Genomic DNA, 17,741 nt, shown 5'->3' with positions numbered 1-17,741 from the left:
GATCAACGATAAAGAGAAGGAATCTTTCGTCAACGAGCCAAAGGATGACAAGCCTACCGACTCGGACTCGGGCCATAGACGGAAAGATGGGAAGAAGAAGAAGACGAGGCGCATCAAGGAGATCGTCTACTACGACGACAGCGATGAGTCTACTTCTTCCCAAAAGGACGACGACCACAACGACTACGAGAGAAGAAAACCGGTTAATTCGAACTTTTCTTTTGACTACTCTCGTATTCTGCAAAGTACAAATACCCATTTGCTCTCCATTCCACTTGGCAAACCTCCTCACTTTGATGGAGAGGACTACGGATTTTGGAGCCACAAAATGCGTGGTCACTTGTTCTCTCTCCATCCGAGCATATGGGAGATTGTGGAAAGTGGAATGAAGTTCGATAGCTCGGATAGTCCTATTTTCATTAATGAACAAATTCATAGAAATGCACAAGCCACTACTGTGTTGTTAGCCTCCTTGTGCAGGGACGAGTACCATAAAGTGAGCGGTTTGGACAATGCCAAGCAGATCTGGGACACCCTCAAGATTTCTCATGAGGGGAATGACGTCACCTTGCTCACCAAGATGGAGTTGGTGGAGGGCGAGCTTGGACGATTCGCGATGATAAGGGGCGAGGAGCCAACCCAAACATGCAACCGGCTCAAGACCCTTATCAACAAAATAAGGAGCTTTACCGTTCTTGATCCTCATTTGGTGAATAATATTCGTGAGAATCCCAGGTACACCAAAATGTCGCCCGAAGAAGTTCTTGGAAAATTCGTAAGCGGGCGAATGATGATCAAGGAGGCGAGGTACATGGACGACGCATTGAATGGTCCAATCAACGAGCCTCAACCCCTTGCTCTCAAGGCAACAAGAAGCAAGGAGGCGCTACCTAGCAAGGTGGCACAAATAGAGGCGGCCGGACTTAATGATGAAGAGATGGCCCTCATCATCAAGAGATTCAAGACGGCGCTAAAGGGTCACAAGGGGCAGCCAAGCAAGACCAAGACAAAGGGGAAGCGCTCATGCTTCAAATGTGGTAAGCTTGGTCATTTTATTGCTAACTGTCCCGACCATGATAGTGATCAGGATCAAGGGAACAAGAGGGAGAAGAAGAAGAACTATAAGAAGGCAAAGGGCGAGGCACATCTTGGCAAGGAGTGGGATTCGGATTGCTCCTCGTCCAACTCCGACAATGAAGGACTCGCCGCCACCGCCTTCAACAAGTCATCCCTCTTCCCCAACGAGCGTCACACATGCCTTATGACAAGGGAGAAGAAGGTATGTACTCGAAACTCTACTTATGCTTCTTCAAGTGAGGACAAATCTAGTGATGAGGATGGAATAGATTATTCATGTTTATTTAAGGGCCTAGATAGAACCAAGGTAGATAAAATTAATGAATTGATTGATGCCTTGAATGATAAGAATAGGCTTTTAGAAAAACAAGAGGACTTGTTGTATGAAGAACATGACAAATTTGTAGAAGCACAAAAATCTCATGCCTTAGAAGTTAAGAGAAATGAAATGCTTTCTTGTGAATTATCTTCTTGCTATGAAACGATTTCTAGCTTAAGGATCATTAATGATGATTTGAATGCTAAGTTAGAAATAGCTGGTAAATCAACAACTTGTGTAGAAAATGTTGTTATTTGCAATAGATGTAAAGATTTTGATATTGATGCTTGTAGTGAACACATAGCTTCTATTGCAAAGTTAAATGATGAAATGGCTAGTCTTAATGCCCAACTTAAGGCCAGCAAAAGTGATTTTGATAAACTAAAATTTGCTAGGGATGCCTACACGATTGGTAGACACCCCTCAATTAAGGATGGGCTTGGCTTCAAGAGGGAAGCCAAGAACTTAACAAGCCATAAGGCTCCCATCTCTGCCAAGGAGAAAGGGAAGGCCCCTATGGCAAGTAGTACTAAAAAGAACCATGCTTTTATGTACAATGATAGAAGACAGTCTCATAGGAGTTGCAATGCTTTTGATTCACATGCCTATGACTCTTATGCTATGTTTGCTCCCAGTTCTTCCTATATGCATGGTAGAGATATGCCTAGGAAAAATATTCATCATGTGCCTAGAAAGAATATTGTTCATGTTCCTAGGAAAGCTATGAATGGACCCTCTACAATTTATCATGCTTTAAATGCTTCCTTTGCTATTTGTAGAAAGGATAGGAAGATAGTTGCTAGGAAATTAGGGGCAAAATGCAAGGGTGATAAAACTTGCATTTGGGTCCCTAAGACAATTGTGACTAACCTTGTAGGACCCAACAAGAGTTGGGTACCTAAGACCCAAACCTAAATTTGCCTTGCAGGTTTATGCATCCGGGGGTTCAAGCTGGATTATCGACAGCGGATGCACAAACCATATGACGGGGGAGAAGAAGATGTTCACCTCCTACGTCAAGAATAAGGATTCCCAAGATTCAATCATATTCGGTGATGGGAACCAAGGTAAGGTGAAAGGTTTAGGCAAGATTGCAATATCAAATGAGCACTCTATCTCTAATGTGTTTTTAGTTGAGTCTCTTGGATATAATTTACTATCTGTCAGTCAATTATGTAATATGGGATATAATTGTCTATTTACAAATGTAGATGTGTTTGTCTTTAGAAGATGTGATGGTTCACTAGCTTTTAAGGGTGTACTAGACGACAAACTTTATTTAGTTGATTTTGCAAAAGAGGAGGCCGGTCTAGATGCATGCTTAATTGCTAAGACTAGCATGGGTTGGCTGTGGCATCGCCGCTTAGCACATGTGGGGATGAAGAACCTTCACAAGCTTCTAAAGGGAGAACACGTGATAGGTTTGACTAACGTGCAATTCGAAAAAGATAGACCTTGTGCAACTTGTCAAGCAGGTAAACAAGTGGGAGGAGCACATCACAGCAAGAATGTGATGACCACTTCAAGACCTCTGGAGCTGATGCATATGGACCTCTTCGGACCCGTCGCCTATCTGAGCATAGGAGGAAGTAAGTATGGTCTAGTTATTGTTGATGACTTTTCCCGCTTCACTTGGGTGTTCTTTTTGCAGGATAAGTCTGAAACCCAAGGGACCATCAAGCGCTTTCTAAGGAGAGCTCAAAATGAGTTTGAGCTCAAGGTGAAGAAGATAAGAAGCGACAACGGGTCCGAATTCAAGAATCTTCAAGTGGAGGAGTTCCTTGAGGAGGAGGGGATCAAGCACGAGTTCTCCGCTCCCTACACACCTCAGCAAAATGGTGTGGTAGAGAGGAAGAACAGGACGCTCATAGATATGGCGAGGACTATGCTTGGAGAGTTCAAGACCCCCGAGCACTTTTGGTCAGAAGCTGTGAACACGGCTTGCCACGCCATCAATAGGGTCTACCTTCACCGCCTCCTCAAGAATACTTCATATGAGCTGCTGACTGATGAAGAAGATGTTCCAACGGCCGCGATACGCACCATGGCGATTGGAGATGTGCGGCCTCAGGAACAATTGGAGCAAGATCAACCGTCTTCCTCAACTATGGTGCATCCCCCAACCCAAGATGACGAACAGGTACCTCAAGTGGAGGCGCATGATCAAGGGGAGCACAGGATGATCAAGTTGAAGAGGAAGAAGCACCTCAGGCACCTCCAACCCAAGTTCGAGCGACGATCCAAAGGGATCATCCCATCGACCAAATATTGGGTGATATTAGCAAGGGAGTAACTACTCGTTCAAGATTAGTTAATTTCTGTGAGCATTACTCCTTTGTCTCTTCTATTGAGCCTTTTAGGGTAGAAGAGGCCTTGCTAGATCCGGACTGGGTGTTGGCCATGCAGGAGGAACTCAACAATTTCAAGCGCAATGAAGTTTGGACACTGGTGCCTCGTCCCAAGCAAAATGTTGTGGGAACCAAGTGGGTGTTCCGCAACAAACAGGACGAGCACGGGGTGGTGACGAGGAACAAGGCTCGACTTGTGGCAAAAGGTTATGCCCAAGTCGCAGGTTTGGACTTTGAGGAGACTTTTGCTCCTGTGGCTAGGCTAGAATCAATTCGTATTTTGCTAGCTTATGCCGCTCACCATTCTTTCAGGTTGTACCAAATGGATGTGAAGAGCGCTTTCCTCAACGGGCCGATCAAGGAGGAGGTGTACGTGGAGCAACCCCCTGGCTTCGAGGATGAACGGTACCCCGACCACGTGTGTAAGCTCTCTAAGGCGCTCTATGGACTTAAGCAAGCCCCAAGAGCATGATATGAATGCCTTAGAAACTTTTTAATTGCTAATGCTTTCAAGGTCGGGAAAGCCGATCCAATTCTTTTTACTAAGACTTGCGATGGTGATCTTTTTGTGTGCCAAATTTATGTTGATGACATAATATTTGGTTCTACTAATCAAAAATCTTGTGAAGAGTTTAGCAGGGTGATGACGCAGAAATTCGAGATGTCGATGATGGGCGAGTTGAACTATTTCCTTGGGTTCCAAGTGAAGCAACTCAAGGACGGCACTTTCATCTCCCAAACAAAGTACACGCAAGACTTGCTAAAGCGGTTTGGGATGAAGGACGCCAAGCCCGCAAAGACGCCGCTGGGAACTGACGGACACACCGACCTCAACAAAGGAGGTAAGTCCGTTGATCAAAAAGCATACCGGTCCATGATAGGTTCTTTGCTTTATTTATGTGCTAGTAGACCGGATATTATGCTTAGCGTATGCATGTGTGCTAGATTTCAATCCGATCCTAAGGAGTGTCACTTAGTGGCTGTGAAGCGAATTCTTCGATATTTAGTCGCTACGCCTTGCTTCGGGATCTGGTATCCAAAGGGGTCTAACTTTGACTTGATTGGGTACTCAGATTCCGACTATGCTAGATGTAAGGTCGATAGGAAGAGTACATCGGGGACGTGCCAATTCTTAGGAAGGTCCCTGGTGTCGTGGAACTCTAAGAAACAAACTTCCGTTGCCCTATCCACCGCTGAGGCCGAGTACGTTGTCGCAGGACAGTGTTGTGCGCAACTACTTTGGATGAGGCAAACCCTCCGGGACTTTGGCTACAATCTGAGCAAAGTCCCACTCCTATGTGACAATGAGAGTGCTATCCGAATAGCGGAAAATCCTGTTGAGCACAGCCGCACAAAGCACATTGACATCCGGCATCACTTTTTGAGAGACCACCAGCAAAAGGGAGATATCGAAGTGTTTCATGTTAGCACCGAGAACCAGCTAGCCGATATCTTCACTAAGCCTTTAGATGAAAAGACCTTTTGCAGGCTGCGTAGTGAGCTAAATGTCCTAGATTCGCGGAACTTGGATTGATTTATAGCATACATGTGTTTATGCCTTTGATCATGTTCCTTATGCATTTTGTTGCTTACTATGGTGCTCAAGTTGTACAATCTCTCCCCGGACCTCACAAGTCCTTGTGCAAGTGATGCACATATTTAGGGGGAGTTGTGCTACAACTTGACCCTTTGAGACTAACCGTTTGCTTGAGTTTGCTTGATTTAGTCTCAAAGGAGTCTTGAAAGGGAAAAGGTGGACTTGGACCATGAAAGACTTCCACTGCACTCCGATGAGAGGGTAACTAATTCCAAGTTCATCTCACGTCCTCTTATTGCCTTTGTGTTCTCATTTGACGATTTTGGTGAGGCAATGGGGTTAAAAGGGCCAAGATTGATCCCGTTTTGGTGTTTGATGCCAAAGGGGGAGAAAATAAAGGCCAAAGCGATAAATGGATGAGCTACCACTTGAGAGATTTTGAAAATAGTAAAATAGAGCTTTTGGTTTGTCAAAACTCTTTTATTGTCTCTCTTGTCAAAAGTGGGCTTCTTGTGGGGAGAAATGTTGATTATGGGAAAAAGGGGGAGTTTTTGAAATCTTGAATCAATTTCTCTTGTAATGACTCTCTTTATGTTTTAACAAGTATGTTTGACTTAGAGATAGAAATTTGGGTTTAATTTGCAAAAACAAATCAAGTGGTGGCAAAGTATGATCCATATATGTCAAAATTGAATCAAAACAATTTTGGGTTCTTATTTGAATTGATTTTGTACTTGTTCTACTTGCTTTATGTTGTGTTGGCATAAATCACCAAAAAGGGGGAGATTGAAAGGGAAATGTGCCCTTGGGCCATTTCTAAGTATTTTGGTGATTTAGTGCCCAACACAAGTGCCTAAGTGTAAAATGGTGGACAAAGTACAAATCAAGGATAAAGGTATGTTTCTCAAACTTAGTACATTGTTTTATGGACTAATGTATTGTGTCTAAGTGCTGGAAACAGGAAAAATCCAATTGAAAATGTCTTGGCTCGAGCAGCCAAGACTCTGCTGAGTCTGGGAGCACCGGACTGTCCGGTGGTGCACCGGACAGTGTCCGGTGCGCCAGGCTGGCTCGAGCGAAGTGGCCGCTCTCGGGAATTCACCGGCGACGTACGACTATAATTCACCGGACTGTCCGGTGTGAACCGGACTGTCCGGTGAGCCAACGGTCGGCAGGGCCAACGGTCGGCAGCGCAATCTGCGTGGGACACGCGGCCGAGCCAACGGCTAGAAGGGGGCACCGGACATGTCCGGTGTGCACTGGACATGTCCGGTGCGCAAACGACTCTCAGGCTGCCAACGGTCGACTGCGCCATTTTTGGAAGGAAATCGGGCACCGGACAGTGTCCGGTGTGCACCGGACTGTCCGGTGCGCCAGTCGACAGAAGGCAAGATCAGCCTTCCTAGATTGCTCTCAACGGCTCCTAGCTGCCTTGGGGCTATAAAAGGGACCCCTAGGCGCATGGAGGAGCACACCAAGTATTCCTACAACATTCCTAAGCACCAAGACCTCGATTCCGCACATTTGTTTCATTGTGATAGCATATAGAGCTCTAGTGGAGTTGTGAACTCATTGAGTTGTGTTGCGAGCTCTTGTTGCGATTTGTGTGCGTGTTGACACTCTGATTCTTGCGTCTTGTGTGTGTTGCTAATCCTCCCTTGCTCTGTGCTTCTTTGTGAACTTCAAGTGTAAGAGCGAGAGGCTCCAAGTTGTGGAGATTCCTCGCAAACGGGATTGAGAAAAGCAAGCAAAACACCGTGGTATTCAAGTGGGTCTTTGGACCGCTTGAGAGGGGTCGATTGCAACCCTCGTCCGTTGGGACGCCACAACATGGAGTAGGCAAGCGTTGGTCTTGGCCGAACCACGGGATAACCACCGTGCCATCTCTGTGATTGATCTCTTGTTGGTTATTGTGTTTTGTTGAAAATTCCTCTCTAGCCACTTGGCGGTTATTGCGCTAACACTTAACCAAGTTTTTGTGGCCTAAGTTTTGAAGTTTTACAGGATCACCTATTCACCCCCCTCTAGGTGCTCTCACGTTCGCAGCCTCTCCCTTGCTGCCAAGGATCATCACCCACATGTAGCGGGAGAGATCGTCAACGAGCAGCAAGAAGTAGCGTCGTCCTCCTGGTGTGGCTGGTGTCACTGGGCCACACAAGTCCCCATGCACGAGCTCGAGCCTCTCCTTGGCTCGGAAGCTCGACTGTTGGGGAAAGGGGAGCCGTCTCTGCTTTGTCAACACGCAGACATCGCAGAATTGCTCCACATGGTCAAGGCACGGCAGGCCTCGTACCATCTCCTTGGCACTGAGCCGCTTCAGGGCCTCGAAGTTAAGGTGCCCGAAGCGCTCGTGCCACTGCCATACCCCGTCGTCTCGACGAGCAGCAAGGCAGCAATGTTGTGCCACCTTCACATTGAGGATGTATAGCCGATTTGGACTCCTGTGTACCTTGGCAAGAAGGCGACGAGAGGGATCCCAGATCCTCATGACTCCGTGCTCGACCTCCACGCGCGAACCGTTCTCATCCAGCTGTCCCAAGCTGATGATAGAGTTCCTCAACGCAGGGATGTAGTAGACTCCGGTGAGCAGCCTGTGCTCACCAGACGCGGCGGTGAAGACGACTGAGCCGACACCCTTGATCTCTACGCCGGAGGCATTCCCAAACTTGACGGAGCCTCGGACGCTAGAGTCAAGCTCGGTGAAGAACTCCCGTCGACCGGTCATGTGATGAGTGGCGCCGGTGTCGAGGCACCATCCTTCGATCATGTCCTTGTTGGAGCCGTCGCCGAGGAAAGCGCGTGCTTTCGACTCATCAAGGTGGAGGAGTGCCGCTGCGGCCGGTGCCGCTGGAGATGGCTCGATGCTTGCATGTGCCAGGAGCAGGGCCTCCTCCTTTGCCTCCGCCTGTGCGACGTTGGCCTGGCCACGTCGTGGCTGCCGACAATCCCTGGCCCAGTGGCCAAGCTTGCCGCAGTTGTGGCAGCCGTCGTCTCGTGCCGGCTTCTTGTTGCCGACGGCGCCACCTTGGGCACCTCCACGTGCACCACCCTCAGCATGTCCTCGCGCCCCGGCCTGGGCGCCTCCACGCGCCTTGCGCGGCTTGCCGCGTTTGCGGCCTCGTGTCGAGGAGGACTCCCCCTTCTTCTTGTCACCCTGGTAGGCCTCCCACTGCTCCCGAGTGAGATGTAGCTTCCCGCCGATAGTGATAGGCCCAGAGAGAGCCTGTGGTTCGTCGCCGTCGACCACCTTGAGGCGACCAATCTCCTCTTCGATCGTCATCGTGGAGAGGTCTAGCAGAGACTCGATCGAGCGAGCAATCTGCCTGTACTTCTCGGGGATGCAACGAAAGAGCTTCTCAACAGCTCTCTCCTCATCGTAGGTGTCGTCGCCGAACTGCACCATCTTCAACAGAGTGTTGAGGCAGAGAGCAAAGTCATCAACATCCTCACCTGGCTTGAAGGCCAGGTTCTCCCACTCCTTGCGAAGTGCCTGCAGTGTGGTCTTGCAGGCACGATCGCTGCCGATGCAGGTCGCAGCGATGGCGTCCCAGGCCTCCTTGGCAGTCCGCTTCTGGGAAAGCGAAAACTGCATCTCGGGCGGGACTGCAGCAATGAGGGCATCCAACGCCCGCCGATCCTCATGGTAGTCGATGTCGTCGTAACGAACTGCTTCCCACATGTGGCGAACCTGGAGCCGTACCCTCATCACTGCGGCCCACTCGACGTAGTTGGTCTTGGTGAGGGTAGGCCACCCACCGCCGGGACCGATGTCCCTAACAATGGCCTGGGCCATGCGGTGACCATGGTACCGATCCGGGGAGGGAGAACCGCGCCGCCTGTAGAGGCCGCGATCTCCGTCGACTCGGTCGCCGCCGTCGGGAGCACCGCCGGCGCGTCTACGTCCGTCTGGGCTGCCGCCGCGTGCGCCCCCGCCTGGAGCGCCGTCGGCGCGTCGGCGCCTATCCGGGCTGCCGCCACGCGCGCCCCCATGGGGATGCGCGGCTGCCCACTGTGCCGCCTGCTCTCGCGCTGCTTCTCTTGCCAGCCTGAGCTCTTCGTCAGTGTTGTCGTCGACAGAAGCAGAGCTGCCAGCTCTACTGCCGCGCAGAACCTCGAGCTCTGTTGCCGCCGCACGTGCAGCATCCGCCGCCTCCGCTGCTTCTACTTCCGCTCTCGCCGCTGCCAGTTCCGCCGCCGCCAACCGTGCTGCCCTCGCCGCTGTCGCTGCAGCCGCTGCTGCTGCTCGCTCGCGTTCTTGTGCCGCGGCGACCTCGGCCTCCTGCTGGCGCCGCGCACTCGAAGTGGCCGAGCGTAGGGACATGGTGGGCTAGTGAGGGGTCGCTGCGTGTGGAAGAGGCTGTCTCAGATGAAAGGCTGCTCGTCTGAGCATGGGAGGAAGGAACAGTTGGAGCTCTTGCTGCCGACTGAGTGTGGGGAGAGGCGCGGGAAGGAGATGAGCACGAGATGTTTAGGCTGTAGGATAGTTTGACTCCGATACCAATTGTAAGTAGAGGGACTCAACTCTCATCAAGAGGATGACACTATGAGTTGGAGCAATTTTTCTGTTTATTTCCTCAAACACTACACAATGCCATGCCCTTAGAGGGGTTGGGGACACATATTTATAGCCCTAGGGGCTGCACTACCACACCTTCTCACACACACTACACAACAGGATTGTCCTTTAGATGCTAAAGAGACTACAGAGGACAGTCAAAAGTGACTGTTGCCCTCTAGATGCTAAAGTGACTACAGAGGACAGTCAAAAAGCGACTGATGTCCTCTAAATACTAAAGAGACTATAGAGGACAGTTAAACTGTCCTCTAGATGCTAAAGGACTATAGAGAACAGTTAAAAACAGGTTGTCCTTTAGATGCTAGAGGACTTAGGGTGTGTTTGGTTTGACTTTTGGCTTTTGGCTTTTGCCCCCTAAAAGCCAAAAGCCAACCAAAGGGCTGGATCCAGGAAGCAGCTTTTTCTAAAAGCTGACTTTCTCACAGTGCAAATCTGAAAGCACCCCTGTACCTGCTTTTAGTGGCTTTTCGGATGAAACTATGAAAACATATATCGAAGAACTTTTAACGATTTTTAGTGGTTTCTACCAAACGATTTTTAGCTTTTTAATGACTCACAGCCTACAGCAGCTTTTTCCACAACTCACAGCCCACAGCAACTTTTTTCACAGCCACAGCCCAACCAAACAGACCCTTATTCCATCAACGTGAGCCTCGACCTCGTGCTGTGCTGTGCCTGGCCACATGCACCATGGAGAGCGTGACGGTCTGACGGAGACCTGGCCGATGTTGGCTCCGTTGACCGTTGTGATGGGGTACACGCTCGTCCACGAACACCTCCCCTGCGATGCCCAAGGCTGTTCTTCTCTAATTGATTTTTCGTCTTATTAAATAGCGAGAAGACATTTTAGCGTACACATCTTGGTTGATAATGGTATATATATAGACGAAGCCCTTAAAATAATGGTAAACCTACTTGCCATAACGAGACAAAATTCCAAATTTCTCCCGTTCCTCATGTCCATCGGCCAGAACTGGGCCTGTTTGGTTCAGCTTTTTTCTGACCAGCTTTTCTGAAAATCTAGCTGTAGAGAGAATCTGGCTGTGAGGAGAATCTGAGTATCATTACGATTACGTGTGGAGGAAGATAAAATTGTCCATGGGGCTTAGAATCTATAAAGTGGCGGATTACTACTATTGCGACGACTCAACCGATTATATGTTTATGTTGATTTTGAATGGTTTTTACCTAAACGAATTTTATAAAAGCTGGCTGAAAAGCTAAGTGTTTGACAATCCGCAGCAGCTTTTGGTGGCCAGAAGCTATAAAAAGCCGAAACAAACAGGTGCCTTGGCTGCCAACATGTCATCTGCTCTATTTCCATTTTGGTTGGGCCTAAAGGACGTGGCCGTTCCATCAAAGTTCAGATATGCAGCCCAAGGTAAAATTCCAGTTCCTCTTCCTCACGTGATGGCACGTGCCCACCCTGGCATGAGGCCCCATGCCGAAGCCACCAGCGAAATGAACGGAAGAAGAGAGCGGAGGGAACAACTGCCGCACGGCACGGAGACAGACGCGGACAGACCGAGCGATTGGTCGGCGACCACCTCACCTCCGCCGCCATCCACTCCTCGGCTCGGGCTCCACGGTGAGCACTCGCCGCCCTCTCCCCTCGTCCCCCGTGGCGCATCGCGATCCCACGGGCTGCTGCGTGCCAGCTCGTTGCAGCGCGGGACTTAAATTCGTTTGGGGTTTTGGTCGGTGCTGGATCCGAGTCCTGAAGCTTTGCGATTTGCGGCTGGGATTGGGCTCATTTGATGGCCACGCCCGTTTCTTCGCTTATCGTGAGCGCGCAGGGGGTTAGTTCGAGACGGGATTAGGCTTATCTCGAGTAGCATGCATGTGTTCGCCGCGCGCTTGCTCCTTTTTAACCCCAATTTTTCGCTGAACTGGGTTTCAAACGAGGACTTCATCTGGCTAAGTGGCTAAGTGGGTCTTAATTAGGGAAGGAAACCGTTATTGATGGCAGACCGTTTCATCTGTCCATGCTTACCTGTTAGTTCGATTAAGTAATCTCTAGGTTCACGAAGTAGCTTTGGCTGGGGATCATACATAGAACATATACTTTTGTAGCTGTATACTACCCTGTGTGGCTGTGTGCCAATGTTTTGGTAGTCGTCCTCCTCTCAGCTTGCTCATTAGACTAAACAAAGTTCACATCCCATTAGGTTTTCGCTTTAAATAGGTATGAGTTGGAACACTGTTCTTTTACTGAGTACTAAATTCTAATGTTGGATTATTGGTATTTTTTACTGCTCGTATTGGCTATGTTTGTTGTCCTCAAGCTAATCATGTATTGTCATATTTTAGCATTATTATTAGCAGTCATCATTTTGTGTTTTCTGTTTAGATGTCCACTTAATTCATAATTTGTCATTTTCCAAGATTTGTTTTAAAAAAATAAGACAACGGGTAAGCTTGACTTATTGAGCTTCTCTGTCTCAATCATTTTGAAGCATTCGTTTGGACTTTGGTCTCTATGTAAATAGTGCTCTACAGCCTACATTCCTTTTCTATATGACATGTCCATGTTCTGTTCAGCCGTTGTCTAATTCCTTCTATTTTCTGTTTTTTTTCAAGCAATGTTACTCGTTACCATCATTAGCTGTTGATGGGCATATGAACGATGTCCACATCTCGTCAGATAGATGATGGGCCTGCTGTACTACAGTTATGCAGATGGACATTGCTACAACCCCATCTCAAACTATCAAAATTTCGAGAGGCTTTTATATCTCCAACAAGGCGTCTTTTTGGACTGCTCTCAGACCATGGTGAGGCTTTATCGCTATCCACTGTTCTTGATCACGTTGGTGCCTTTGTTTGTTGTTCTACTGGTAATGTTGTTCTTATTTTCTAACCATGGTTTTACAACCCAGGGGATCTTGTCCTGGCAACTGCTGAGATCAACTCATCACAAGTTGAATCTCATAGAGCTCTATCGGATACCTGTACTCAGGCAGTCTTCAAAACGTTTTCTACTATTCCCCGAGTGAAGTCTTTAGCATGGGGATACTGTTCTGATGCTTTTGATGACTCAAGTTTTAATGAAATTCTAGTGGTATCAAGTGATGCTTCTATCACAGTCCATGCATTCTGCCATTCTCGCAAAAGCACACTAACAGTTAATTCAATGTCTGATGCTAAAGAGTTGCATGGGGAGTGGAAAGAGTGGCGCCCTACTGAATGTTCAGTGTTGGAGGATGGTGAGTCAGGTCCAGAAAATTGGTTTTGTTCTTTCCTAACTACAGTCACTGCGTCTGTTTCTAATGGAAAATACCAAGCCAGATTGCCCATGAAATCTTTATTGCCTAATTCAGCAGAAGTTGTATCCTTTAGCATATATGACATTACTCTCTCTTTCTTGAAATATTGGTATAGCAAATGTTCTCTGAAGACTATGGCGGAAACTGACAGTGAATCACCACGACGTTTTCTTAGAGCATCGTGCAGTTGTCAGTGGGAGTGTCTAAAAGTTTTGTCTAGCTCGTCATGTTATTTGATCGGCTTAGTTCTGACTCCTAATGAATCAGTACGTTGTGAGGCCCATCCATCCAATGCGGAGTGTATTTTGGTTACTGTTCTGGAGCTAAACCACTGGGGCATACAGTGGAACTTTGTGGCAGACCTTCAGGATGTATCTGATGGTATTACGCCAAGTCCAAAATGGGTTGATTTTCAGTTATCAGATGTGTTTCTTGCCTGCCTTAATACAGCAGGTTTTGTTGCCATTTGGAACGTGAAAACTGGTGGTCTTGTGACGTCATTCAGTGTTCTTCAACAATGCAGAACTGATCTGGAGATGCCTCTGAGGAGCTCTATGTCCATTGTGACAAATTTGGACGAGGGAAATATCCATGTTGAGAACTTTGTTGGCAGAATGTTTAAGCGGTTAGTTTTGGCATCATATTCTTATCTTCTTGCTGTTGTAGATGAGGTTGGAGTAGTGTATGTGTTCTATGCGGATGACATCTTAAACTTCAAAGCTAATGTGCACGAAAACTTTGATCTGCCTGTTATGAATCAGTTTGCTGATTGTTTTTCTATCTGGGAAGCTGCTGGTCATGAGATAGGAAGTCTATCATTTTGTGCTAATCAGTCCATACAACAAGGGTCACTTAGTCTAACCAAATTGGTTCCTGAGTTCTCAGGGAAAAGCGATGATATTGTCAGGCCTAGAGAAAGAAGAAAATATAGATGCGATGAAAATGAAGTGGACAGCTGGCCAAGTGGCTTTGTCACTGCAGGGCAGATGAAAGTTGGGGCAGGTTATCGTCGCACAAATTCCTCTTGTTTCTTTAGGAGGATAATTCTTCCTCCATGCAGATCACAGCAGGATGTAATTAGCCTGTGTCCACTTGGACTAACTAGAATTTTTAAAGGTTCTATTGCGGATGGAAACGAGCATGTCAAAATTTTTCATTCCGAGTTGCTTATGTATTCATCTTTTCTTGGCAAAGGAGATATTGATATTGGTTTTATGGACGAAATGCTTCCATTTAAAAAGGATTCCACTTTTGTCGGAGATTCTGTTGTTTGCTCCTGCCAGGGATATTTGTATTTAATTACCCAGTATGGCCTTTCTGTGGTCCTTCCTCCAGTTTCTATATCATCCTTTTCATCTCAATGTGACGCTATCAAATTCTGGCAAATGGGTCCTGCTGCTGGTAGCACATGCAATGCTCTGAACTTACTATCTGTTGACAAATCAGACACAAGCTGGAAAACCTGGCAAATAGAAGTCCTGGATAGAGCTTTGTTGTATGAAGGTCCCGCACTAGCAGACAGGCTCTGTTGGGAGAATGGTGTGTTTTCTTTTTGTTGCCTATATCTTTTGTTTTTGTATGTGTGGCACCCTGTTACATGGATGAGTCTCACTGTAGTATTTTAGTTGCCTTATCCTATGGCCCTGTTTCCACTTCGTTGGACTTTTTTGCTAATGGATATGTTTTCATTAAGGTTATGTGCACTGTATTTATTACTAATTTGATTGTATCTAATTAACGTAATTTATGAAGCAACCATGACTTGATACTCAATTTCCCTCGAAAGTATCTCTCATGAATTTTACATTTTGGGGGTGTGGTATAATTATTGGATAAATGTTTATATGCTAATGAATAACTCTTGAATCCACAATATACACATAGCTATGGAGTTATTTAGTGGCATATTGTGACGATATTTTTAGCATTTTTCTCAAACTAAAACAAAGCTTCCCATCATCATATTAATACGGTATAAAGGGAAAACAAAATGTACATGATACAACGCCAAACTCTTGGTCTTCCAGGGAGAAAATGCAAAACTAAACAAAACCCTATATAGGCTTGGCTACCAGCATATCTAGTGTAAGGATGTGAAGTGCTTGATGTATTGCATAGAGAAGGGGGTACATATACATAGACTTAACCCTAACCCTAATGGGCTGGCAGCCCAACAGTGGTGCGACCGATTGCCTTCTTGCTTCGTTCCACAACCGGTCGTCGAGGAGCCTCATCAGGGAGGCCGGCGACAGCGCACGCGTCTGTGCCATTCAGCGTAACCGCGCTCGCGGTAGAAAAGAAGGGGTATCGACGGATCCGGTCGGGAAAGCCACGACATCGACGGATCTAGCCATGAAGACGGCGATTCGGCCAAAGGGTGGACGGATCTAGCCAGGAAGGTCGCAACAACGGTGAATCCGGTCGGGAAGGCCGCGGCAGGGACGGATCCAACGAAGGCGACAATGAACAAGGGAGAGGGCGACGGGGCGGTTCCAACCGAGCAGGGGTATGTTCCGAACTTGCAAGGGAGTTTGACGCTGGTGACAGGAGAGGCTCGAAGTGGGAGGCGATGCTGGGGGCGTTAGCGCGGGCAGTTAGGAGGCCGCCAGCGCGATGACGAGGGGCTGCACGGGTGGAGATGTCGGCGCAGTGGAGAGGCGCGCAGGGCAGCCATGCTGGGGAAGAGGTGCCGACGCCGATGAGGACGGCGCGCAGGGGCGAGAGCGGCCGAGGGGAAGGAGCCCCCCACGGCCAGAGAGGCGCCGGAAAGGGTGACCAACATGAGGACCGGCGGCGGCGGCGCGGTCTGGGGCGGGGGAGAGAGCAGCGCCATGGGAGGTCCCTGCTCTTGCGCGTGGGAATGCAGAGGGGGCGAGCTCGGCTGGCTTCAGATCCCGACGACGCTCGGCCATGACGAGGGAGCAGAGGAGGGCGCAGGTCGGACATGGGGGCTGTTGGGAGAGAGCAGAGGAGGTGTTGGCGTGAGGAGGGAGAGGCTGCTGCTGCCCTGCCGTGAGGGGGAGAGGGGAGGAGAAGAGAGGTGGCGGTTGCCTAGGGGAGAGGGGTGGGAGTGGTGCCGCTCCCGGGAGCGATGGAGGAGCCTTCGGGGGCGACGACGCGTTAGCCTGTGGCGGCTGGACTGGCAGGTGGCTGCCGACGACTGTGCGGTGGGAGGAGAAACCCTAATCTGATACCATGTAAGAATGTGAAGTGCTTGATGTATTGCATAGAGAAGGGGTACATATATATAGAGACTTAACCCTAACCCTAATGGGCCGGCATCCCAACTGTGGTGCCCCCCCACATAGTCTAACATCTAGAAATAACTTTTGTTGTGGGAATAGATGGTATGTTACTTGCATAAATTGTAAGATTTTGCATCTGGATGATGATAGTCATACTTGACGACTGCTATCCAGCATTTGCTTGAATTATTTAGTGTTTCAAGTGGTACACCCTGATCAGTAGTGAATAATTTTTTAAAAGATCCTAGCAACTTTGCTCTTTATTGTTCTGGAGAGATATCCAACAAGCAAGGATGTTCTCCCAATGTATTTAATACTACTCCCTCTGCCTTCATTCCAAATTGTCATTCCAAATTGTAAGTTGATTTGGTTTTCTTAGATACATAGTTTTTACTGTGTATCTAGTCATAGCTTTTATCTATACCATTTATCAATGATATGATTATGCAAGTTTCAGGGTCTAATTTAAGTGAACAATACAATGACACTACTAAATCTGTGTGACAAACATGGTTCTTAGAACATCATGTGCCCTAATTTATTTTATTGCATTGACAGGATGGGATTTGAAATTCTCTAGGTTACGTTGGCTGCAATTAGCCCTTCATTACTCAATGATTGGTGATCTAGAGCAGTAAGATCCTGTATTTTCTTTTTGTCCTGACACTTTCTCTTTTATTTGTTCATGATTTATTTACTTTAACATTATATATGTACCACGCCAAGTCCTACTCTTATCTGTTTTGGACTTTGCACGGTTTATTCTTTTGGCGTGTCTTGATAATTGTGATGTATTATTACTACATGTTGGAGTCAGAATATTGGATTTTTGGAGTATATTTTATATTGTGCAAATTATTTTCATGGTCAAAGTGTCAAACGAATTTGCACATGATCAATGAACTTTTTCTGTCTACTTATCTATTGTTAATGATGTGGCATTCCAGAAACAGGGTCGAATCTGTATCTTTGCTTCTAATTTCTGATCATTAGAAGTTTGTCTTCTATAGTCTATACTGCCACATGCCATCTATTCGGTGATTAACAAATGATGATGTCTTTTATGGATGAGGTTGAGATTATATGTAGATTTTCTGCTGACTTTAGGCATTATTCTTCATCTTTCTGTTTTAAGTAACCAAGTATGCTTTTATTGTGTTTGTCTGCTTTTTTTATTGAAGAAGATTAATACTATCTTCTGTTTGCATGGATATCTAACACTAGTGGCTTGCTAGGTCACTGAATTTACTCGCTGAGGTTAATCTTGCGGAAGAAGGTGTATTGCAACTGCTATTGGCATCTATTCATAGGTTATCTAGTAGGACTGGAAGTGATAATGAAGCCACAGTGTCATCCAAGTATGTTTTGTTCCT

The 17,741-nt window shown here is 47.4% G+C and overlaps 1 protein-coding gene across 10 annotated transcripts in view; it reads left to right on the top strand.

The window, feature by feature from the left end:
• Positions 1 to 11,159: 11,159 nt before the first annotated feature.
• LOC103644246 (uncharacterized) overlaps positions 11,160 to 17,741 on the top strand; it is a 49,074-nt gene continuing 42,492 nt past the window's right edge. For 4 of the 10 annotated variants that reach the window (XM_008667444.3, XM_035964424.1, XM_008667447.3 and 1 more), the window contains exons 1-5: positions 11,189 to 11,445; positions 12,438 to 12,631; positions 12,737 to 14,662; positions 16,927 to 17,002; positions 17,604 to 17,726. In XM_008667444.3, coding sequence (XP_008665666.1) covers positions 12,484 to 12,631; positions 12,737 to 14,662; positions 16,927 to 17,002; positions 17,604 to 17,726 — 2,273 coding nt within the window. In that variant the 5' untranslated portion in view covers positions 11,189 to 11,445; positions 12,438 to 12,483. Of the gene's footprint in view, positions 11,446 to 12,437; positions 12,632 to 12,736; positions 14,663 to 16,926; positions 17,003 to 17,603; positions 17,727 to 17,741 lie in introns of all 10 variants that reach the window. The other 6 variants (XM_020547019.2, XM_035964426.1, XM_035964425.1 and 3 more) reach the window with 3 other exon arrangements.

This window comes from Zea mays, chromosome 1 (assembly GCF_902167145.1).
Source record: "Zea mays cultivar B73 chromosome 1, Zm-B73-REFERENCE-NAM-5.0, whole genome shotgun sequence".
Lineage (NCBI taxonomy): Eukaryota > Viridiplantae > Streptophyta > Magnoliopsida > Poales > Poaceae > Zea > Zea mays.
This window is presented reverse-complemented; position numbering and strand designations above follow the sequence as displayed.